The 26,406-nt window shown below is 37.9% G+C and overlaps 1 protein-coding gene across 1 annotated transcript; it reads right to left on the reverse strand.

Moving 5' to 3' along the window:
- Window positions 1-250: 250 nt before the first annotated feature.
- Window positions 251-26,372, reverse strand: LOC127809825 (ALBINO3-like protein 1, chloroplastic). Its single transcript, XM_052348956.1, has 11 exons — window positions 25,837-26,372; window positions 24,101-24,211; window positions 23,825-23,899; window positions 10,899-10,959; window positions 8,736-8,809; window positions 8,518-8,622; window positions 7,976-8,083; window positions 7,534-7,637; window positions 7,176-7,376; window positions 6,721-7,087; window positions 251-762 (listed from the first exon to the last, which is right to left on the reverse strand). The coding sequence occupies exons 1-11, from the start codon at window positions 26,194-26,196 to the stop codon at window positions 685-687; spliced, it is 1,644 nt and encodes a 547-aa protein (XP_052204916.1). The 5' UTR covers window positions 26,197-26,372; the 3' UTR covers window positions 251-684.
- Window positions 26,373-26,406: the final 34 nt, after the last annotated feature.

A 26,406-nucleotide genomic window follows, 5' to 3' on the forward strand; every position in this document is an offset into this window, starting at 1 on the left:
AACCCACATTGGCGCAAGCACTGCAGCTGTCCCCACCGGAGATACTCACCAGTACAAAATTGAAAACAAATTATAATTATCAAACATGTCAGGGTTTTCATCAAAGAGGATGGGTTTTTTTCCAGACCAACCTGCCTTCTGTCACAATCTGCCTAATAGTTTTAGTTAAGAGGCTTGAGCCAATGCAAAACATAAATGAACCACCCTATTCGTAATAATTATAAAACAAAAACAAAAAAGGACCCACGAATGTTCTCAACCAGAAATTTCATTACAACTTTCTTCCAGCATAAATAACTAGGTTTTATTGTCAATCATACAAGTAAATCAAGGGTTCAGAAATCAAACTAGAGAGCCTTGGTGATGGCACTTTTTACATTATTCTCAACTTACAATTACAAGAAACTCCCTTCAAAACTTCACTAACCCCAATATCCGTCCACGTTGACGATAATTTACCAGATAATCCTGCAACCCACTGACCGCAAAGAACATGCTCCATTCTAATTGTTTGCTAATCCTCAGAAGTTGACTTAAACTAGGGGGTTCTGCCATTGCAGGGATCCATTTCAAGTTGCTTGCATACTATTGCATCAATCGGTATAAAATTAACTACATATACTTGCCAGCGAGTGAACTTGTAAATGTGTTCCAACAGGAAGAGCCGACTTCTATTTCTATGGCTTACTCACTTCTGTCTTGGCCTACATCTTCACCAGAAAGCTTGTCATCCACCTTGCCTATGGATGCGACTGCTTCTTCCTGGAAAAAGGGTTATGAATGAGATTATGTTAAATTGCTGTTAACTTTTTACACAATAAAACCATTAAATGTGGGGACTTTCAATCACCTGGATGCCCAACAGAAGAAATTGCTAGCTTTAGACCAAACAAAAGAGTCCAATCACAATAATAACCAGTTTTGCCTTCATTTTTACCATAACTAACACATTATTGTTTCCCAAGGAAAAATCAAATCATAATAAACAGACAAGTAAAAAGAACAAAACCCCTAGCGCACAACTTACATTTAAAAGAACCCTGAAATGAATACCATGTCAAAAGTAGTTCTCCAATTGGAATTCATGGAGTTCATCCTTGTCATGGGCAACTTTAAGTGCATCGACAACCTGCCTTGTTTTGCTATTTCAAAGACATGGTTATGACCTAATTAGGAAGAAAGAAAAATTCAACTAGATGCTGATTCTTTATCTTCAATCAATTCCTCCACCAGCTTTGAACAAGATCTTGACAATCCTAGTCTCAAGGCCATCACCAGCAAGCAGACATATTGGCTTACAAGTTCCATACCATCAGCTCACAAGGACAAAATTCTAACAAGGGTAAAGAGCAACCTAACCTAGTTAGTGCACAAGGCTGCTGCCATTACAGATTTTGGGAAGGTAAGAACCTGCCATTACAGGGTTTGCTATAAGACAACTTGATCCCTTGCTCCAAGGGCATGCTAACAATGTGAAATATATTTCTAAGCAGCCTAATCAAAAGCATTAGTGAAACATAAATTTTCCCACAAGTTCAAAGTTACGTGGTCTCTTCTAGGATTTGTGAAGGGAGAGACATTCAGTTCATGAATCACCCCCACCACTAGGTACTTAATATGACCTAGTCAATCGTCCTTCGGACATTGCCATCAAGATCATTGAGAGTTTGAAACCCCACAGAGACGGCCCTCCTTCACTTGGAAGACACGATAATGCATGTGAAGTACCCATTATAAGACACTTGACACATGGAATAGGATATGGGAAATGTGTCATGCAGTACTACAATATCCGGTAACAGCAAGGAAAAGAAAAACAGAGCAGTCATAAAAGAATATGATATATAGGACATAAATACAATAGGGCAACAGCAAGGGATAATTGAAGAAGCTGAGGATAGTGAACAATCTGAAGGGAAAGAGAAAGGGAGAAAGAAAAGAAGAAAATAGGAGACAAGAACAGAAGGGATAAGAAAGCAAAGAATACGCCCAACCAGGGAAGACTCTGCAGAGAAGGGGAAAGCAGTAGAAGCTTTAAAGAAGAGTTTATCCTTATCACAATAGCTACTTAGACATATAAAATTTACCAATCACCTTAGAACTAGAATCTCATGGGTCCAACACTTTAGACATGTACCCCCATCAAAAATCCATGCCCAACACCAGGTAAGAAACCATACAGCCAAAGACTTGGCAATTAACTTTAACCCATACATGCTGCCTCATCTCTGCTCGAGTTATATCCAAAATATTTTTCACCTTTCAAACTTATGCTATTTGCTTGTCACACACCAAAGGGATTGAGGACTTTCATTATCTATTCTTTTACAAGCAAGTGGGTGCAGTTTAATATTCACCTATGTGCTACAGTGGGTTCCAACTGAGGAAACTAAGATCATAGAATGAAAAAAGGGGAAAAGTTGGAACTTGTGAGAATGCCAGCAATAATGCAACATTTGTCTTATAAATTCAATCAAAAAGCAATTTTCTAAACTTGGGTTAACTGCAGCTAGAATTCCTGAGATTTAGCCTTTGTACAGGTAATGAAGGATTGAGATAGCCTCAGAAGCAGATTTGCAAACAGACAATAATGCCCTCGCTGATTTTTTTTTTTTTAATTCACAAATGACCAATGATTATATAAATTTTAATATACAAGTAAAATATAGCAACCAGCATACAATAACAAAATAAACAAACTTTTAGTATACAATAATCATCAACATAGAACTATTAATACAACAACAACATATCCAGCATTTATCCCACTATGTGGGAACTACATGAATTCTAGACTTCCATGTATTTCTGTCTTTTGTCATATCTTCATTGATGTCCATACACTTCATATCAAACTTTAATGTTTCTCTCAAAGTCTTTTTAGGTCTACCTCTACCTATTTTTTTAACTAATTGTTCCATTTCATCCACTCTCCTCACAGGAGCGTCTCTTGGTCTCCTTTTCACATGATCAAACCATCTTAATCTATTCTCTCTCATCTTCTCCTCTATTGGCACTACTCCTACCTTATTACGGATAACTTCATTTCTAATTTTATCTTTTCTTGTATGACCGCACATCCATCTTAACATCCTCATCTCCGCTACGCTCGTCTTTTGCTCATGCTGGTATTTGACTGCCCAACATTCTGAGCCGTACAACAAAACTAGTCTTATAGCTATCCTATAGAATTTTCCTTTCAATTTTAATGAGATTTTACCATCACATAACACCCCCGATGCATTTCTCCATTTTAGCCAACTTGCCTTAATTCTATGTGTGATATCCTCGTGAATTTCTCCATCTTTTTGAATCACTGATCCCAAATATCTAAAATGATCTTTTCTTTGTAAAATTTGGTCTTCCAATTTTATTATAACATCCTCCACTCTTGCATTCTTACTAAATTTACATTCCATATATTCTGTTTTCTTTCTGCTCAATTTAAATCCCTTAGATTCTAAATTGTTTCTTCATAACTCAAGCTTAGTATTCACTCCTTTTGTTTCATCCACCAACACTATGTCATCTACAAAAAGCATACACCATGGCACCTTTGTCTGAATATCTTTAGTGAGTTCATCCATTACTAAAGCAAATAAGTATGGACTTAGTCCAGAACCTTGATGCAATCCTATTATAATTTTAAACGATTCAGTATCCCCTTCGCATGTTCTGATCCTTGTCTCTGCACCATGATACATGTCCTTAAGGGCTTGTATATAGACTATTCGGACTCCTTTCTTCTCTAAAACCCTCCATAATACTTCTCTAGGGACCCTATCATAGGCATTTTCTAGATCTATAAACACCATATGTAGGTCCTTCTGATGCTCCTGATACCTTTCCATTAGGCGTCTCAGTAGGTATATAGCTTCCATTGTTAACTTACCAAGCATGAAACCAAACTGATTTTCCGAAACCTCTGTTTCTTTTTTGAGCCTCTGCTCTATTACTCTCTCCCAGAGTTTCATGGTATGGCTCATTAACTTAATTCCTCTGTAATTTTCACAGTTTTGAACATCTCCTTTGTTCTTATATATAGGAACCAAAGTATTCCTCCTCCACTGATCTGGCATCTTTTTTTTATTTAAGAATCGCGTTAAATAATTTCGTTAGCCAGGAGATGCCCTCTTCTCTCATGCATTTCCATGCTTCTATTGGTATATTATCTGGTCCCACCGCCTTATGATTTTTCATCTTTTTTAATGCTTGTCTTATTTCATTTGGACTTATGCGTCGATAAAATATATAGCTCACGTTCCCTTCGAAGTTACTAAGATGTCCCAACCCAACTCTTGTGTCGCCATCATCATTGAATAATTTTGTGAAATACTCATTCCATCTCTCCTTAATCGCTCCCTCATTCACTAATACATTTTGATTTTCATCTTTTATGCATTTCACTTGATTTAAATCCCTTGTTTTTCTTTCTCTTGCTTTACCTAATTTATATATATCCCTTTCTCCATCTTTTGTATCAAGTCATTTATATAGATTCTCGTATGCTTTTGACCTTGCTTCACTAACAGCTTTTTTTGCTACCTTTTTAGATTCTTTGTAATTTTTTTGATTTTCTTCATTGTTACACTGATATACAGCCTTATAGCAATTTTTCTTATTTTTAATTTTCAATTGTACTTCTTCATTCCACCACCAAGACTCCTTAAGGTTAGGGGCTCTACCATTTGTCTCTCCAAGCACTACCTTTGCTGTGCTTCCATTTCTCTCCACATTTGGTTTGTTTGTCCTTCTCCATTCCATTCTCTTCTACCCCTTAATTTTTCTTTGAAGATTAGTTGTTTCTCCCCTTTTAAATCCCACCACCTGATTTTTGGATTTTGTTTTATGTGATTTTTTCTCTTCCAATTTCTTACTTGGACGTCAAGTACTAGAAGTCTATGTTGAGTAATCAAACACTCTTCCGGTATCACCTTACAATCCTTACAACATACCCGGTCCTCTTGTCTCATGAGGAAGTAATCTATTTGAGTGCTTGATGTGACATTTTTATATGTGATTAAGTGTTCGTCCCGTTTTTTGAACCTAGTATTGGTTATGATAAGCCCATATGCCATTGCAAAATCTAGAATAGACTTACCCTCATTATTAATTTCCCCGAATCTATACCCTCCATGTACCTCTCTATAGCTGTTTCCGTCTCTACCCACGTGACCATTTAAGTCATCTCCTATAATCACTTTCTCTCCTCTTGGTATCATTTGTATGAGTCCTTCTAGGTCCTCCCAGAATTTTGCTTTTATCTCCTCACCTAACCCCGCTTGTGGTGCATATGTACTAAAGATATTCATAGTCATTCTTCCTAGAATAACCTTCACCATAATAATCTTATCCCCTATTCTCTTTACATCCACTACCTCATCTACTAAGCTTTTATCCATAATAATCCCCACTCCATTTTTTGCTCGATCATTTCTTGTGTACCATATTTTATATCCATTTTTTGGCAAAATTTTTGCTTTTTTCTCTACCCATCTCGTCTCTTGAAGGCACATAATATTAATCTACCACTTTCATAGCTTTGCCTGTTAATGTTCCTATGTTCCATGACCCAATCCTTAATCTATAATTTTGTTTTTGGCTTTGACATTGAATTTGATTTTGTTTTTGATTTTGATTTTGTTTTTGGTTTTGGTTTTGATTTTGATTTTGGACTAACTTCTTTACCCACGTTCGTCCAAGCAAATGTGGGAACCCTTGCTCATTTGTCACTACATCTAGGCGCCGATGTAGCGGCCCTAGCTCATTGGACACTACACGCGGGCAGTGTAGCTCGTCACTATGAAGGGTTATGCCCACGCCCAAACGATTTTTCATAATTTGTCTAGAGTTCATGTTTTGGATCCGACTAAGTTTTACGTTGGCTGTCGACTACCTAACACAACCCTTCTCCTTCAGAAAAGGATTCACAAGCAAATATGCTTTGGATATTAATGCAAAAATTATTACACATATCATACCAAGATATAATAGCATACAAAATAAAACTACATACACTTAGCTGTAGAATCCAATCGTATCTATCCTAGCGCATAAAACTTTCATAGGTCCTGATAAAAAAAAAATGATTCAATCCATATTTCCCTAATACTAAAATTAAATAACTATAAGAATTACATTACAATCTATTAGTCACATAAGTATATAATCTTTTGCAAAATAGAAAATAACATAAAAAATTATATGAAATTCCAATCAGAACTTCAAAATAAAATAAAATGAAAATGAGAATTTTAGATTTTCACAAAAATGATAAAAGAAAAAGAAAAAGGAAACAAATAATGTTCTTGGGTTTCCAAAGTACAGCAACATATAGACTAAAAAAAATAAAAATAGACAAAAACTAATACTCAGATTTTCAGAATATACAAATATACACCCAAAAAAAAAAAATGAATTTTCAAAAACAAAAACCTGAACTTCAGATTATAAAAAGTGGTGGATTTGGCAGTGCAAAGACCAAAACTAACCTAGGAGGGCGTCACCATAATTCATCCTATGTGCTATGCATTTAGCAAATTAAATTACTGAATTGCCCTTAAAATCTTACAGTGGTAAACTAAAGGTAACAGAAGGAAGTGTCTCCAGAGGATTCTTAAAGGCAGTGGATCTAACTGTACAAAGACAAAAATTCAAAAACTCTGGCTGTCTAGATGTAGTTAATTCTCTAAACTTCAATAAATATCTTTATGAGGCTACCTTCTCTGGAGGCTCTTGGGGATTTTGATCACCTCTCCCATGCTCGAGCTTCACAGAAAGATCAATGCTTTCCACCTCAAGAATAGAAGTACTTCCATCTTCCTTTGATTCCACAGTTGAAAGCTCACCATTAACTTGATGCCTGGTATTGGACAAATTGGTAATCCCAGTCATGGAGTTTCCACTCCCATTCCTAGAATCGCTTGACTCAGCCCCAGATCCACTTTCCCTCTGAACTGAATTAGCTTCTTTCTTAAGTCCCCCATTAGTCATCTGAGTGACATTAGCTGTTGCTTGTTCAGCTTTCCTCTGTTCTGCCTCTCTCTGCTGTCTTCTTCTTGCCTCTTGTTCCTTTATTTGTTTAAACCTGGGAAGCACCAGTAGCTTAAGACAAAAAAATAAAGATTTCCTAGAGCAACAATGTGTTTGGGATACAATAATCAATTATTATCAACCTTTCCCCAGGACGAATTCCGTCTTTATTCACCTTTCCCTCGCCAGCCACCTTAGTGGTGCTTGTTTCAAAGACAGACTCCTGAATTTGGGATTGCTTCTCCTTGATAATATTATCACCAATCTTACTGATGGGATTGTTGGCCACGCCCAGTTTTTGGAGGAAGACCTGTTGTGCTGTGCTCAATATGTTATTTGTGAACCTGCAAAAGCATAACTAATGTTGTTCTGTTATCATGGAAGTTGAGCTACCTAGTGGTTGGGTTAAATACAAAGGTTTTCCAGATGAACTTCATCATGGAACAAAGTTCTAAGAAAAAATGCTACAGTTATTATTAATGAGGCATCCAATTTGCTTACCAATAAAGGCTTAACCCAGAAGGAACTGAAAGAGCAAAGTAACCAATCATTAAGGGCAGAAATTTCGTAATAGCTTGAGAACTCTTCAAGTTTGGATCATTACCCTGAAAGTCACAGACCCATTATATAATAATGTCATTCATAATTCCATCAATTACTCATCCATTAAAAAAAAAAAAGAGTTCATTCAGACAATCCTTTTATCCTTTCAGTCAAGGGATGTTGCATAAGAAGTATCTAAGTAACCACAATAGTGTGACCAATCATATATACATTTATTATTTTTCCCCATGAATTCTCTTAAAACCTATTTATATATGCTGTAAACACCAATTCCCACCATGAAAAGATATAAGCATAGTGTTGAAGCAATGAAATAAAACAGAAGTAATTTTGGGATGTGGAAAAAAAGATCATAGACATCATTTACAAAGGAACTAACCTGTGATGACTGCATGATTTGGACAGAGATGTACTGTGAGAGAACCAGTAACACAGGCAATACAAGATATGCCAATGTATCTGACCATCCAAGGGGAGGATGACCATCCTGCAATGGGATTTGAGTATCCAAGGATCAGAATAATCAAAGGCATATTATATGAGTAATAAAAACATAGTGCAGGGCCACCAGAGATGCTAGTGTAACATAAACAAGTCATCCTAATTTAGGATATGGGTTACAGCCTCAACAATGAGACATTTCTGACTTAAGGGCAAATGATATTAGGCGCTCCCACACTATCATGGGCAGAATTTACAGCATCAATACAAATCATAATTTGTGAAACTGCAACTTGTGAAATTGTAACTTCCAACAAGCAATAACTTATCAAAACTAACTCCAAATTAACTTAGAAATGACATAATAGCAGAGTTTCAGTGAAGAACAGAACCTAGATGAGAAGTTACCTATAAAATCATATAGTAATACAGCTTCACAAACTAAGAAAGTTATAAATGTGACATGGTTGCAAAACTTACTACAAAGGGAAAAAGCCAAGAGATGCCACTTCCATTTTGTCGAGAAGCAATTGTTGTTGGGCCAGCTAGGGAGGGTATCCAGAAGAAGCCTTCTGTCAGGAGTCCCTTGATATTGTAAGGCACATAAATTAGATGAGAGATCATTAACACGGAGGATGGGGGTGGGATAGCTGAAGGAATGAAGCCCACAAGAACTCAAACAGCACATAGTATGTTACCTCATTTGCGACATTTGATAGGGCCCTATAAAGCCCAATCCAGACTGGTATGGTGGCTAGAGTTGGCAGACATCCTGGAACAGTTTAGGGGAAGGAAGGAAGGGGGGGGGTTAAGAAGCTAAGAAACAAGGTAATAGACATGATAAATAATTCTCACAAAAATACTAGGACACAGTGAAATGTGTACATCATTGATATGGTAATATATGCATGTATGTATGTACCAGGGGCGGAGGGTGACATTAAGTTTTGGGAGTCCAAAGAAAATGTATAAATACAACTACATGTGTTCATACATATTGGCACATACTTAATCAAAATACAATTTGTAAGATAAAAACAAAAGTTTACAATGTAGATGTTCAGTTCAGAAGGCAAGTTGTTGGTTTAAAGCTCGTAGAATCTTGAACAAGCATGTGAAAATTTGTAGAATTCTCATTTTTTACCATTTTTTCATTTATTATTTATTTTTGACGTCGTTGGCATGCCAATTTTTCCAAAAGGGAAAAAATTATAGTCTCAAGTATGTTCAATGACTTTCAAGTCTCAAACAATCTAAGAGTCAAAAGAAAAACAGAATAAAATTACAAAAACAAAGGTATAATAAACAAAAAAACTACAAAAAAAATCTTAATTAGCTGAAGAGTGAAGCCCGAAACTAGGTTAAGAATATGAGAAAATAAGATTCTAGTAGAAAGTAACCTTTTTCAATGAAGAAGGAAACCATGCCAATCACAGAATTGAAGAAATTGAAGCTTTTGATCAAGGTCTACTATAGTGCAACAGTGTCACTTTTGTTTGAGATCTACTGTAGTTCATTTTGCAGAAGAGATTGAAGGCTTTAAACTTTGAAGGCTTAAAGCTATGGCAATGAAAGCTTTTTAATGTTTGGAGAACAAGAAAATAAAAAATTGGCTTTTGCTTTGGCAAGGAGAATTTGAGAGTGTCTCAAAATTTGGGTGTCTTATGAAATAGAAATTAAAGGGGAGAGATAGCCACTACTTAATAGGATAGGACAACCTAACTTTACTTGTGGTGACACAAAGTTATATCAACACTCCAATTAATTTACTTTAGTAATACAATTGTGTTGGGTTGTGATACTTAGTAAAATTGTTGTTATTATAAATTTTTTTCTTAATATACATGAAATTTTTTTTATCCCTGCCCCTATTACCATCTCCACTGTGTACATAAACTCATCTGAAACTTTCTTCATTTCACATATTATAAATACATTCATAAATAAAATAACAAAGAAAAACAGCATTTCCACATTTTACCTATTGAAAAAGGATTGTGAATAACATAAGCTTAAAATTCATTTTAGATATATATATCCATAAATAAATTGGAATTCTTGGCTTTAGAATTCTTCAAATTTACAACCTAAAAGAAGGGAAATTAATATGTACAAACCCATATTTTCTTCACTAAGAATTTTTGGAATCTTCAACGATAAAATGTGTTCTGTACATGTATTAAGAATGGACATCCATTCCCATAACACTTCCGTCACCAAGTATCCAAAGAGTGTGCCATTCTATGTAATTATAAGATCATAGGACAAATCTGAACAAACGTCTATCACAATATTAGGAAGTATTCAACGGCTGCTGGTATCCAACACGGAAGTGCGGCCTTCTTCTAAGTGCTATTTTTGGGTAACAATAAAGTAGTTCTAAGTTTACAATTAAAATTTAGCACAAGACAGCAAGAGAATAAAACTGATCATTATTACCAAATAGGCTCCTACTGGGAAAAGGGCTATATTTCTTACAAGATGAAGGTCATGATTTGACACAAATAGCAACAAAGGGTTCCATTCGGTAGTCCAGTCAATTTTTGCAAATTAGTATTAATTGCAAACATTTGTACCGATAGCAATGATGTGACAAACTACTTACATTCGTTAAGTTTGATAGGAAAACAAAAGCACACAAAATCCCTTCAGCTCTTGGGCTCTTAAGCTGAAAAAGGAATGGGGATTCCTTTTCATGATTCCAAATCAACATATATGGTACATAATATGTTTCTTTCATTAATACAATATCAATTCAGAATGATTTCACAATTAAACAGCTGAGGTTTCATGAATACGTATATGCCATCAAACCCATCCACAACAAAAAAACGACTACTAGCAATAAGCAATATATGTACCTGCCAGTGGATTTATGCCAGCTAGTTTATATAACCGAGCAGTTTCGAGCTGGATCCTCTCCTGCAATTACATAGATGTGTAGGAGCCTCAGCCACCGTGTTTTCAACCAATATTGGCTCTTTAAAGGAAAATAAAAGAATCATCTGATGTTGCAGGTGTCATGTCCCCAAGGGTATAGTAGTAATAGATAATAGATGTATTTCTTTTGCTTGTACCTGCTGTTAGTTTTGATTGAACAGGTTGTACTTAGAAGTAACCAACAGTTGTACCTAGAAGGCAGCAGCCTTCAGTTGTACTTGATTTGAATATTTGGAAGCCCTATTGGTGCCAAACAATTGCTATCTGGATCGGTATAAAAGACTGATCCAGCATAATTCAAGGGCATCGGTTAATACATATGAGATATTTTTGATTTCCCACCTCCAAATTCTCTCTCTTCTCTCGATCCTTCCCTCTATCTTTCTCTGTTCTGCTTTCACTCCCTACATTTCCCTTCATTTCCCCCTAATTCCCTTCCCCATTCTCGCCAATTTGGTTGAGAATTCCCTTGTCAGAATCAAGGATTTAACAATTGGTATAAGAGCCAATGATTCTTGGCGGTGATTCCTACTATTCCGGTTGTTATTCCAACGATTTCTGGCTGCAGCCTCCAGTAGCAGATTCTGAATGAGCAAGTGACTCTCAGATCAAATTTTGAAGGCCAAGCAGGAGGATTGGCTCTCGGCTGCGAGTGTTGGTATTTTTGTTCGGAATTGAAAGGCGATGCTGAGACAGGCAGTTCCAGCAAATTGAGGTTTCTGAACTGGAGGATTGTTGATCTGAAGCGATAGCAATCAGCGCCGAATAAGGCAATTGATGCCTTATCCAGATAAACCAAAGAAGCCATGGTGACCTCTATTATAGCGGTTGTCCCTGACTAGCATCAAGAGGTCAGTGCTAGCTATGAACAGGATGAGGGGACAAAGGGGATTATGGAACAGCTCATTCTAGACCCTACCACGAGACCAAGGTTTACCATCAAGAATGGAGTGTTGAGGTATCAGGGAAAGTTAGTCATTGGGGACAGTGAGGCCTTAAAGAGGAAGATCTTGGACACACTCCATGGATCCCCACTTGGGGGCTATTTTGGAATGCAAAATACTTACCAGTGGGTCAAGCAACTATTCTGTTGGCCACGATTGAAGAAGTGGGTAGTGGAGTATGTGCTTCATTGTGATACTTGTAGGAGGTGCAAGACAGAAACAGTAGCAGCCCCTAGGCTACTGCAACCACTCCCTATACCTACTCAAGCATGGTCTTTAACATATCTATGGACTTTGTGGAAGGGATCCCAAAGTCTGAGGGGAAGGATTGCATTTTGGTTGTAGTGGATAGACTCACTAAATTCTCTCATTTTATCGGGTTGACCCACCCCTTCGCTGCTCAGGAGGTAGCACGCTCTTTCCTAGATAGGGTGGTGCAATTGCATGGAGTGCCCCAATCCATCATATCTGATAGGGACAAGGTATTTACCAGTCTTTCATCGGGTTAACCCACCCCTTCACTACTCAAGAGGTAGCACGCTCTTTCCTAGATAGGGTGGTGCAATTGCATGGAGTGCCCCAATCCATTGTATCTGATAGGGACAAGGTATTTACCAATCTCTTCTGGAAGGAGTTGTTCAAGGAGCTGGGGGCCAAGTTGCATATGTCCTTAGCTTATCACCCCGAGTCCGATGGTTAGACTAAATAGGTGAACCAATGCTTGGAGACCCACTTGAGATGCCTATGCTTCTTGCAGCCTAAGGAATGGCACCGGTGGTTATCATTGGCTCAGTGGTGGTACAATACTTGCCATCACAGTTCTATCAAGATGACTCCCTTCAAAGCTTTATATGGGTATAAACCCCCTCAACTCCCTACTATATCAGGAGAAACCACAATAGACACAATGGACTCCTATCTACAGCAGAGGCAACAAGTGCTCAAGGTTTTATAGAGGGAATTGGCCCATGCTCAGAACAGAACCAAGCAACATGCAGATAAGAAGTGTAGTGACAGAGAATTTGTGGAAGGAGAAGAAGTCTACCTGAGACTTAGATAGGCTCATCTAAAGGCTCTAGCCCTGGGACAGCACTCCAAGCTCAGTCGAAGGTACTTTGGGCCCTACCCCATTGTAGCCAGGATTGGAAAGGCAGCTTACAAGCTTCAACTACCCCCAAACTCCCAGATACACTCGGTGTTCCATGTGTCCTCATTGAAGAAATCAGTAAGAGCCAATTTAGTGAGCACAGCCTCGCCTCTCTTACTCCCAAACCCTACTGAGGCCGCAGAACCCATGACCATCCTTGACAAAAGGATCATATACCGACAAAGAGCCCTCCTAACACAAGTCTTTGTGAGATGGTCCAATCTTCACCCAGAAAACAACACTTGGGAGTACCTCCCCAACATGCTCAAGCAATTCCCTAAGGTGGCCGGACTACTCTAACCTTCTTGAGGACAAGAAGCTGCTAAAGGGAGGGGTAATTATCACGGGCATACAATTGTAATAATTGGGGGGAAATTGGATTAATTGATTGTTTAGGCGGGAAGAGTAGTTAGGGGGTTAGGCCTGAATTTAAAATTCAAACTACTCATATTATTGTTGATCTAGTGGGCCTTGGTGTTGGTGTTAGTGCCCTAAATGCTGGATTTAGGTGGCTTCTAGCATATATATAATTAAGGGACTAATGATGTAATTATTGCAAATATAATAAAATATATTTTCATATTTTAAAGTCATATCTTCATTCATAACTTTCCAATCAATTTATATGAATGAGCCATTAGATTTCCTAGTGAAAATCTTATTTTAAGTGTTAAGAATATGTGACAAAAACTTTCGGATTAAAGATTTCTTAATAGTATTCTTAGTCCTTAGATTTCTCAGAAGTGGGCTATGATTAATTGATTACAAATTGGCACATGGGTTATTACCTTTGATTAGCATAAGATACTAATGATAAAGGATGGTGAGTCGCATGTCATAATCTATAAGATGGATATAATAGACATGTGGGCAAATGTTAGTTGAACATCTACTGAATGTGACGCACGTGATAAATTACATGGCTGGGAGGATCTATGATCCATCGCAGACATGGTTGTTAAAATCTCGATTCAACTCTTAACAATTTTACGATTTTACGTATCAAATCTAAACGACTCAACGCCCATATAAAACATAAATTGTAGTAGAATCGGAGTGAATCTCGATTCAACTCGGTACAATCAGTAGAATCCCGAGTTGGACAATAATTTTATTGATTTCAACTTTCATGCACAGAAAGGATAGAGACGGAAAAATTTTCGTCTAGAGATGGAACCATCTCTAGCTAACATAATATTAATTATGATTCGAGGGATGCCTTTATCCTCTGCGAACTCTTAAATCTCTCAAACACCTTCGTCACAGCCTTCTGTCATTCCCCCTTGTCGCATGGTTGCTCGGTGCTTAGTATTGCTATCGATTCACAATTTCAATTGCTCAATGCTTAGTGTCGCCGTCGATTCACAACTTTAATTGCTCAGTGTTGTTGTCGATTCACAAACACAAACTGTTAGCTGAGCCAACGTTGATTCACAAACACGAATTGATGTTTCTGTGCTCGCTTCCTTGGCACCGTCGTCGATTCAGCTTAAAGAGGTATACAGGTTCATCTGTTTCTTATTTTACATTTTGTTGGTCTGATTCGGTGATTCCTACCACCACAGCTTTATCTGTTTCTACTTTGTCTACCTTCATTAATTTGATTATTGTTGGTCTTCTTAATTTGAAAGTGAATTATTGTTGGTCTCCTTAAAGAATTGAATGTTTATTGAAGCTTTTATTAAATTATTACTTGTAATGTAAAAGTTTACCAATGTGTGTTGTTTTTATTTATATTAGGTTATGACTCATATGACTTTTGACAATTTACATTATATGAACTAATATTCAAATTTTTTATTATGGATGCACGAATGATGATAAATAGACTTAATATTTAGAAATTTCATATTATTTAATATTTTTGAAATTGATAGATGAAGTTATTTTGAAATAGGTAACATGTATTTCATTTATAATAAGGAATAAGGTTGAAATAATCATGTTATTAAGTAATATTAATTCATTTTTATAAAATTATGTTATTACAAACTTATATTTACATAGATTAAATGATATTTTTAATTGTCTCTAAAATCTTACGATTTTACAATCCAAGTTCACGATTTGATTTTATGATCCCTCATTCGATCCCACTTAAAATCTCGATTTTAACAACCTTGATCACAGGCATTGATAATGTTACTGGTCCTTAGACCAAAGGCAACATAGGTGCCCTGTATGTCGATGCCAGAGATTTGCCTTTACTAAGAACTATCTGATTACCGAGTGGGAGATGCACTGTGTGGTCTCTGTGCAAAGGCGTATAGAGGCAGGTGATTGCTAATGGGATCCACTGACCTCCATCGTAAAGTGAACATCCTATGCAATTAGTGGTGGTTTTGATTATAAAAACCCCTGTGCAGGATACACTTGATTGGAAAGTGTTCCTAATATCGAAAAAAATTTCGATGTGTCATCTCAATCACACCACACCATTCTTGGCATAACTATCGAGTTAGTGAGTTTGATCAATCCATGACTCTCACTCGATCAGAATGTTAGTCGATGGAATGATTATAGTACATGAGAATCGAAAGCCCAAATAGATTCTCTTTGAAGTAAGACTCCATTACTGGTAGGATCGCCCTGACATAATACTAGTTATCAATCAACGTCTTTCAGGATACGGGTAAAATTAATAAATAGTCACTGAACTTTAAAGTTGTAATTATTTGCTCACTCAACTTTAAATTGTAATCATTTACTCACTCAACTTTATTTATCATTAACCATCCATCACTCGTTATAACTCCGTTAAATATTATAAACGGAAAATACTAACGGAATCTAACGTGACTAACAGAATCTGACGTGACAAAAGTAAATTTAACAAACACTCACTGAACTTTAAAAATGTAACTAATTACTCACTGAATTTTGCTCAACGTTAACCATCTATCACCCGTTACATCACCGTTTGCTCTTGAAAAACACCTGTTACATCACCGTTTTATCTTGAAACATATTAAAATTTTTTTATATACATTTAAGATCACTTACTTTTCAAACCAAAAGTCAAAAACTAAACTAATAATTTAAATTAAAAAAATTATTGATGCAAATCAAAAGTAAAAAAAAAATCTATTTAAATTTTTTTACCTTCATTACGAATAATGAAATTCACAAAAAAAAGTATTCAATAATGAGACCAAAAGTCAAAAACTAATTACAAAAATCGTATTTCTTCTATACAAAAAAATGCATATGATATCATTTTCTTAGAAATACGATTTTTGTAATTAGTTTTTGGCTATTGATCTCATTATTGAATATTTTTTTTTGTGAATTTCGTTGTTCGTAATGGAGATAAAAAAATTTAAATAGATTTTTTGTTTACTTTTGATTTGCATCAGTAATTTTTTTAATTTAAATTATTAATTTAATTTTTAACTTTTGGTTTGAAAAGTAAGTGATCTTAAAAACATATAAAAAGTTTTTAATATGTTTCAAGATAAAATGATGATGTAATGGGTGTTTTTCAATATCAAACGGTGATGTAACGTGGTAATTGATGGTTAACGTTGAGCAAAGTTCAGTGAGTAATTAGTTACATTTTTAAAGTTCAATGAGTGTTTGTTAAATTTATTTTTGCTACGTTAGATTCCGTTAGCCACGTCAGATTCTATTAGTATTTTTCGTTTATAATATTTAACGGAGTTATAACGAGTAATGGATGGTTAACAATGAGTAAAGTTGAGTGAGTAAATGGTTACAATTTAAAGTTGAATGAGCAAATAATTACAACTTTAAAGTTCAGTGACTATTTATTAATTTTACCCTTCAGGATACATGGAGGAGATGGAGAGATCCTCGTTATAGACCAAAATATTTGGTCGGCGTCAAAGGGGTTTGACGTGTCCTGATTGCTGCTTAATAGTGAACCCAGAAGGTCACGTGCATATCCAAGTGTGATGATTGACTAAGCGATTAAAGTTAAAATCATCATTAAGAGTTAATGGTGTCACTGTTAAGAGTTAACAGATCGAGTTCTAAAGGTTATTAATAGGAGCAACTGTCAAGAGTTAACATGCATGTTGTTAAGAGTTAGCAGGGACCTTGGTTTCATCATATGATGAAAGGGTCATTAAGAGTTAATGGCAGGCTTAAATGCAATTTCTAGAAACTAGGACAAAAAGGCCAAAAATGGTCGACAAGCCTTGGAGGCTATCGACCAGATCAAAAGGCGAGAGCCAATCGACAAGTTGAGAACCAGTCAATAGTCTCATGCCAAATGGTCAACAATTTCTTATAACTGTCAACCGTTTTTATCACCGAGGGTCGCGATTCAGCACGATCTTTTGTCGTTTCTGCAACCAAATCGGACGACGCGTGGCTGGGAAGGACGAAGGGAGGACGGCATGCAATTAGAGGGTTATGACTTGTCTCTCCCTTGTCTCCTCTCTCTCCCCTCATTGTTTGTACTATTTTGGGACGATTAGGATTTTTGAGTCTGCATATATAAAGGAATGAAGAAGAAAATGAGAAGAGCTTTTGGTGCCTTTTGTGTGTGCGATTCTCTCTTGGTAGCTCGTTTTCTTTCTCATTTCAAAGCCCTTGAACCCCATCTCCATTGCTCCTTGTTCTTTCATTGCTATTGTAGCAATTCCAAGATAATAGTGAGACTGTTATTGTTATGGAATCCCCATTCCATTGAACCCAATTTTTGTTTAATCACAAACAAGAAGCCTGGCTAGCACATAGGCATTCTTGTTGGTCTCATCCACCACTAGGAGCGTGGACCAACTAGGCCCCTCGTGTTTTCAAGGGTCGGGTTAGTCACCTGAGGTGCTATTTGGGAGCTGCGTGGAGAGCAAAGGTTGCTGCCCAAGAGGATATCCAACCTCTACTTCAAATCCAGACCAACAATGAGGTATATTTTTGATCCCTCTATGGTTTGGTTTGCATATAGTCATTGGAAACCGAGTCTTCCAAGATGATTCTTGATTTTCTTCCATTGTGCTTGTATGTGTTTTCGGAAAAAGTTTTTGAAAGCCGACAAAACCCTTGCATGATACACCAAATGTTGGCATTCTTCTTCACTTGGTGCCACTAGAAGGAGCCGGATCAGTATATAAACACACTGATACCACGCCCCAAAGGATTGAAGATCAATACCAATATCATTTCTCCTGCCTAATTCTCTTCTTTTTTCTCTCTCTCGTCTATTCCCTCTCAATTCTATGTGTTCTTCCCTCTCAATTTCCCCAATTCAAGGAGAATTCACCCCTGTCCAAGTGAGACTCTTACAGCATGGTTCCAAGGGTGGATCCGGGTTACGGATGGTTGCCATTGGGCAAGCTTCGTAGAAGACTTGTGTGAGAGATTTGGAGATAGAAGTATGATGAATGTGGTGGTCCTGGTGGAGGAATTCAACAAGTTATGACAGGAAAGGGTCAATGCAGGCCTATCAGCTCAAGTTTGAGGAGCTGAATTCACTTGTGTTGATCCTTAATCCACATATGACTGAGGGTTACTTCATCTGAAGCTTCATCAATAGCTTGAGTGAAGAATTGAGGCCTACCATAAAGATGCTTCAGCCACGATCTGACAAACATGCTGCAAAAAGTGCACAATTACACAAAATGACCGTGGAAGCCCTTATGCAAAAACACTAGCTCCTAACCAAAATTCATCCTACAAACAGTTGGCAGCTGGAAGGAAATCCAAATCATAGGGTTCATACTAACCCTAATTTAGCCAATTCTCTTTTGGTGGAACAAAGGAGATAGGCAGGGTTGTGCTATCAGTGTGGAGAAAAATTTAGCCCAAGCCACAAGTGCAGGAAATAGTTACTAAATATAGAAGGATGGGAGGATGAAAAAGAAGAGCAGGTCGAGATTGGCTGAAGCAATGGATCAGTTGCTGCAAGTTCTTGGAGATTGGGACTCTCCCATGGAGGGGAGAAATTGTCATGTCCCCAAGGGTATGGTAGTAATAGATAATAGATGTATTTCTTTTGTTTGTACCTACTGTTAGTTTTGATTGAACCAGTTGTAGTTAGAAGTAACCAGCAATTGCACCCAGAAGGTGCCTTCAGTTGTACTTGATTTGAATATTTGGCAGCCCTATTGGTGCCAAATCACTACTATTTGGATTAGTATATAAGATTGATCCAGCATAATTCAAGGGCATTGATTAATACATTTGAGATATTTCCGATTCCCCACCTCCAAATTCTCTCTCTTCTTTCGATCCTTCCCTCTATCATTCTTTGTTCTTCTTTCTCTCCCTACATTTCCCCCAAATTCTCTTCCCCATTCTCGCCAATTCGGTCGAGAATTCCCTTGTCAAATTCAAGGATCTGACAGTAGGCTTATGAACAATAGAATGAACTATTAGTTCCAAAGCAGTTATTTTGCCAAAAGTTCAAGTTAATCCAAATAGGTTAAACAATACTAAGAAAACAACTTCACATGTAATTATTAACCAGACAAAAAGCTTCAGCTATTTGTCATGATCCTTGGGGATGAGCTAGGGTATGAGAGAAAGATCGAGAATATTAAGAGAAGAACTTGGGGGAGAAATCAGTTGGGAGGAAGAGAACAGCAAGAGATAAGGGAGGAGATCATCGAGAAAGAGAGAGAAATATTAGAGAGAAATAGAGTTTTCAATTCATTTTCATCATGCCTACTTCCTATAGCTAAGGCAATATATATACAGCCTCATTTAGCTACCAAACAAAGCTCTCCAACCACCTAAGCTACAAGACAAAAGGGAAAAGACAAAAAGAGAAAAATATCCTAACAAACTATTGCAACTTTATTACAATGATGCCCTTCTATTGTTTCTTGGGTCATGACATTCCCCCCTTCTTAAGAGAGTTCTTGTCCCCAAGAACTTGCAGTAAGTAGCCATTGCTTCATCCAATTCCCACCTTTTCTAGCTAATTTATCTTCCTTTCTTTCTTTCTCCTTCTAGGCCTCTTCTTCTTCTTTGTTCTTAAGTGCCCAAGATCAATCCCAAGCCTAAGTTTCCCTAGAACTTCCATAGGTAAGCACATATTCCTAGCTGCCGTGATTTCATTTCCATGCAACCCACTGCCATATTTTACTACAAAACTTCCAGCAACATCCTGGAAATGCAGCAATGGCAAATTGCCGACTTGCCTTCAATACTCAGCAGGAGAATTCCTCTCCAATTCCAGAAACTCCTTGCTGCCTCCTGTTATCCCTGTCATCCAACTGGCTGCACCATTCAGCTCTAGTTTAGGACTTCCATGATTATCATTTGGAACATCTTTATCAAGAACTTCTTTTTCAAGGGGATCGGTGTGTTCCTTTAATGCTCCTTTTGTCCAAACACCCTGGACCAAGCCCCTGATGTCGCTGCCAGCATTGTTGTTACATCCATCTTCCTTGTCAATTCCTAAGCCTACATCAAGGTACTCATTTTTCGATTGCTCCATTTTAAGAAAGTCCCCTTTGTTAAGACTCCCATGATAATCCTCGAAGAATTCAATGGGAAAGTTGTAATGATACTTCTTAGTAAGTATCATTGCGAACTCTCGCAATTTTTCGTGTAACATACATCCGAATTCCTTGCACGCTTCATGTATCCCGTTATTGGGTTTTTTATCAATTTGACTAGGCTCCCTATTCCACATTTCCTTTGCTTGATTCTTCTAGATAAAATGATCATGATTCTTGCTGTTGCCAACTGAAAATGCAGCCTTCTTCTGTTGTCATCGAGGCTCTAATTGCCTCATGTGTGAACTGCCTCCCCTAGCTTCCCGAATAGGACACCCCACCGAAGATGCAACATTCTTCTGTTACAATTGAGTCTCCCACGGCCTCACGTGTATATTATCTATCTTGGCAAAACTTTCACGAGTGAAACCAGCCACATGCCAAGAAACTGGAACTCTGTCCACCTTGCTTCGCATCCCAAATTCACATGTCCAAACCGAGGGTTGTTCTATCGCTTGGAAATTAACCATGTTGCCCGGTAATAGTCTAAACGGATCAGAATTCACCTAGTTAGCTTGCTGATGAAGTCTGCCTCTCGAACTCCAAACCTCAGTGCTACGACAACCATCTATCATCCCAGGCATCGGAATCAATTTTCCGAAAATCACCCATCTCCTGCACTGCTTCAAGTTGCTTCGAAATTTAAGCGATTCTACCTAGATTTGTCCAGATCCAATTCAATGGCCAAAGATTTAATCAGCCTCCTACAAGCCGCCCCTCTCTGTGACGCCATCCAGTTCACAATCACCTGGCCTTGAATCTGCTTTAGCTTATGGCAAGTTAGTTGCAGCACCAGCAACGCACCAGTCGGAAGCTTCACTATCTGTTCGCTCCAGTCACGATTGCTGCCAATCACAAACTTCTTGCCAATGACAGCCCAGCCCGTGATGCATCAAAGCTTCCTTCCTCTGGCTCTGCCCAATCACCGGCTATAATTTGACAATGGCCGCGACGCCCACTTCCTCGCCCAAACTAGGATCACCAGAAACCCACTGCACAATCATGATCGCTCGGAACTCCTGCAACAGTCGCAATCTCTTGGCCGCCCGTATCAACCTCCAGTCGCCCAACCAAACCGCGTCACCCCTTCCCAGTCACGACCTCTTGGCTGTCTACGTCAACCTCCGATGGACTCGAAATTGCCTCAGGACGTCCACACTCTTCGTCCGCTACAATCACGAGCGCATGTTGGCCCGCGTCACCTTCGACAAACTGTCGCCTCTCATGAATGACCATCCATTCGCGTCGCCTCCGATGTGCCGGCCGGTCGACCCATCTCTGTTCAGCTGCCCAAACCGTCAGTTCTATTGCGATTAACAGAGGTCGCTGGCTCCGCTATGAATCAGCGACGGAATTACGGCCGACAAAAATTGGCCAACTCACTTACAAGAACGATTGAATTTACAACTGAGGAACAATTGGCTCTGGTCATAATCGCCTTCCGATCCAAATGAGCAACACACCACTGAGCTCCAATCGGATTCACCCTCAAATCGAAGTCACAACCAAATCACAGCCAAGGATGGTACGGCTCTAATACCAATTTGTCATGATCCTTAGGGATGAGCTAGGGTATGAGAGGAAGATCGAGAATATTAAGAGAAGAACTTGGGGGAGAAATCAGTTGGGAGGGAGAGAACAACAAGAGATAAGGGAGGAGATCATCGAGAAAGAGAGAGATATATTAGAGAGAAATAGAGTTTTCAATTCATTTTCATCATGCCTACTTCCTATAGCTAAGGCAATATATATATAGCCTCATTTAGCTACCAAACAAAGCTCTCCAACCACCTAAGCTACAAGACAGAAGGGAAAAGACAAAAAGAGAAAAATATCCTAACAAACTAGTGCAACCTTATTACAATGATACCATTCTATTGTTCCTTGGGTCATGACACTATTTCAACGGTCCAAAAAAGGCATTATTACACTGGTGACTAGAATAAGATGAGCGTTTATTAGTTAGCCGGTAGTCTCAAAATCTCAACTCAATGTAAGCGTGAGAATCTATTTATTTCTTTTGATGGCACGCCCACTAGAGGTCAGACTAAGAAACTAATTCGTTTCTTTTAATGTCAAGCCCTTAAGGACATGTATCATGGTGTAGAGACAAGGGTTAGAACATGCGGAGGGGATACTAAACCATTTACAACTACAATAGGACTGCATCAAGATTTTGCACTAAGCCCATACTTATTTGCCCTAGTAATGGATGAACTCACTAAAGATATTCAGACAGATGTGCCATGGTGTATGCTATTTGCAGACGACATAGTGTTGGTGGATGAAACAAAAGAAGGAGTGAACACTAAGCTTGAGTTGTGGAGAAACAATTTAGAATCTAAGGGATTTAAATTAAGTAGAAAGAAACCAGAATATATGGAATGCAAATTTAGTAAAAATGCAGGAGTGGATGATGTTATAATAAAATTAGAAGACCAAATCTTACAAAGAAAAGACCATTTTCGATATTTGGGATCAGTGATTCAAAAAGATGGAGAAATCCACGAGGATGTCGCACATAGAATTAAGGCAGGTTGGCTAAAATGGAGAAATGCATCGGGGGTGTTATGTGATGGTAAAATCCCATTAAAATTGAAAGGAAAATTTTATAGGACAGCTATAAGACCAGTCTTGCTGTATGACTCAGAATGTTGGGCAGTCAAATACCAGCATTAACAAAAGATGAGTGTAGCGGAGATGAGGATGTTAAGATGGATGTGCGGACATACAAGAAATGATAAAATTAGAAATGAAGTTATTCGTAATAAGGTAGGAGTAGTGCCAATCGAGGAGAAGATGAGAGAAACTAAACTAAGATGGTTTGGTCATGTGAGAAGGAGACTAAGAGACGCTCCTGTGAGGGGAGTTGATGAAATGGAACAATTAGTCACAAAAAGAGGTAGAGGTAGACCCAAGAAGACTTTGGGAGAGACATTAAAATTTGATATGAAATATATGGATCTAAATGAGGATATGACAAAAGACAGAAATACATGGAAGTCTAGAATTCATGTAGCCGACCCCACATAATGGGATAAAGGCTGGATATGTTGTTGTTGTTGTTGTAATGCTAGATGGCCATTATATTGGATATGAAGCTTGACATGGAGCCACAACTGGTCAACAAAAAACCTTAGATAATAAAATTTTCACCAAGCATCTATATGCTTAATCTCCCTCCCTATATGTGTGCTTGTATGTGCTATTTTATAAGTCAGATCATGCATAAGAAGTCAGGGGGTAAGAAGAAAACACTCCAGCAAAACAACAGCATGAAATGTAACCTGATCTCCCGCGTACCGTTGCTGAATAGCCTTTATTTGAGGTTGCAGGGATCTCATTGCCATTGCAGATTCCACCTGATGGTATAAAACATTTAATTGCCACTTCAGCACAACTTGAAGATGATGTACATGGAAAACCTTTTCCAACTTAAAGAAACAGTTCAAATTTGAGAAACTCAATTCATCAGCTTAATGAAAACAAGAAAAACGAAAGGTGATAATGCAAAAAAAAAAAAAAAAAAAGGATGAATTAAAATTTACTAAAAATTAAGAAACCTGTTTCTTTGTCAATGGAAAGGTGGCAGCCTTAACAAGCACAGTTAGGAGAATAATGGCGAAACCATAAGAATAAGGAATGTGTAAAGCAGACAATCCATCCTTCAAAACCTGAAAAGGTCAAAAAATAAATAAAGAATAAATAGGGGGGGGGGGGAAGAGAGAGAGAGAGAGAATCTGTATGATTTTGGAGGCACATCAATTCAAGAGTTGAAAAATTATACACAAACTTTAAATAAAAGTTTTCTTTCAATGTAATTAGTTGGGAGTTCCATAATGACTAAAATAGTTATCCCAATAACATCCTGATCAAGACCAAAACAAAACAAAGCAACATCAAACTACTCAGTTACAAATACCTAGCAAGCAAGGCACAAATTTTGCAAGAAAAAGGGTTCAACCAAGGCGATAAACAGTAGCACAGAATATATCAAAAATGATACTTCAATCTCTCAGAGACAACCTCCTTAAAGAGTGATTAGACATTTATGTGCATGCAACTAATAATCATATTAGAGTAGAGTAGTAGGAATAAAGAAAACAAAAAACATTACCATAGAGAAACAATTGATTCATAGTTACAAATGACAAGTGATAGGTGGTCCGACACCAACTAACAATGAACAAACCTGCAGCTTTCAGGCAGTCATAGAGTAGCTTTTTCATAGATTTGGTAACCAAAATTCAATTCTTTTCTTTTTCCAGAGAGGGGGGAGTGGGACTTTTAGTTAGGACTTTGTACTTCTGAAAAAGATAAGGGAAAGGGTGACCAAAAAAAAACCAACAGCTATCTAAAAGAGCTGTATGTAAGAAATTGTTCCATGAAGACAACAAGAAGTGCTCATAAGAAAGTTTAAATCTTTAAATGACCTGACAATCAAGGAAATTAACAAAAATAAGAATATAAACCGCATTTAAACCTAACACAATATGTCAATTATTAATGCAACTCAAAAAAAAAATACCTTCTTCATCTCCACTTTCCTTCATCTTGAAAAATGAAAAACAAAGGACTAAAGAGATTGAATTTAGCACTTTACTAGCAGAACTTCCCCACCACATGTGCCCATGACAGCACTGTGCTTAAATGGGATTTGAGATCATCTTGACAAAAGGACAGTATTGCTACCATACTCGAGCTGAGAAATGGAAAACTTCAAGATGCTTCAAGATTGAATACCTGATGCTCATATTTGCTTAAATTGTTCCATATATAAAAAAATTGAGGTTTTAACGCATCAACGTTCTGATAGTTGTTCAATTCTTCAACTTCAAGTTCATCCTGGCCTTTCCACAATCAAAATTCTCTACTAGTTTGGTCACTATTAAGGATTCAATAATTTGCATATTAGATTACTTATGTGGCTTTTTTTTTTTTTTTTTCGATTTGGCTCTAATTAACTTGCAAAAAATGAGTGGCAAAGTTGGAAAGTTGTACCTACGTTTAAAAGTTCAGCTCTACTGGTTTGCTTGCTAGCCAGGTGTTTGATGATTTGCCCCTTACACTCACTCATGATTTTGACCTTCGTGTTTATATGAATCAAACATGGACTACCTAAAAAACCCTACCACTTCAGACATTGGTTTCCAATCAAGCGCTTGATGATTCACCTCTTATACTAACTAAGCCAAATTGGCCTTTTGTTTTTAGCCACTTCAAAAACGGGCAAACACAACAGCTGGCAAAACAGCAACTCATCAGGAGTTTGTTGATTTGCCTCAGCCAACATGCTCACCTTAAGAACACTTTCCATGTAATAAGTAATCCCAGAGAGCCAATCGCCACTCTGCTTAACGCTCGTGGCCGCATCCGAAGCCGCCGGCGACGATGAGGAGACGGTAGCATCGGCAATCGTGAAGAGCAATCCTTCGGCTCGCCCAAGAACGCCCCGAAGCAGGGCCTCCGCACCATCAGGATCGAGAAACGGCGCCCGATTCAACTCGAACCTGGCCACAGCTAGAGTGCCGCGAAGGAAGGGCCTCTGGCTCGATGAACCAAGAAACTGGGTTCGATGGAGAAGTGAATTTCCAGGCTTGGTTCGGTCGGGAAATGGCGAGAGCACCAAGTTTGGGGCAATCGAGAGGAAATTGGACATGGTGGTGGTGTTAAACCCTAGAATGGAATGAAATTTCAGATTCAGAGGATGGGAATCGCTCCAGTTGTGCTGGATATGAGATGGTGTGGGAAAATGGCTCAGAGTGGCAGTTTCTTTGCGTGTTTAAAAAGGGCGAGAACGGACAATTGGACAGACTGCGAAGGAGTTGGGAGTTGGGGCTGGCGTTGGCGAAGAAAATAAAAATCCCTT

This window comes from Diospyros lotus, chromosome 9 (assembly GCF_014633365.1).
Source record: "Diospyros lotus cultivar Yz01 chromosome 9, ASM1463336v1, whole genome shotgun sequence".
NCBI classification, from domain to species: Eukaryota; Viridiplantae; Streptophyta; class Magnoliopsida; order Ericales; family Ebenaceae; genus Diospyros; species Diospyros lotus.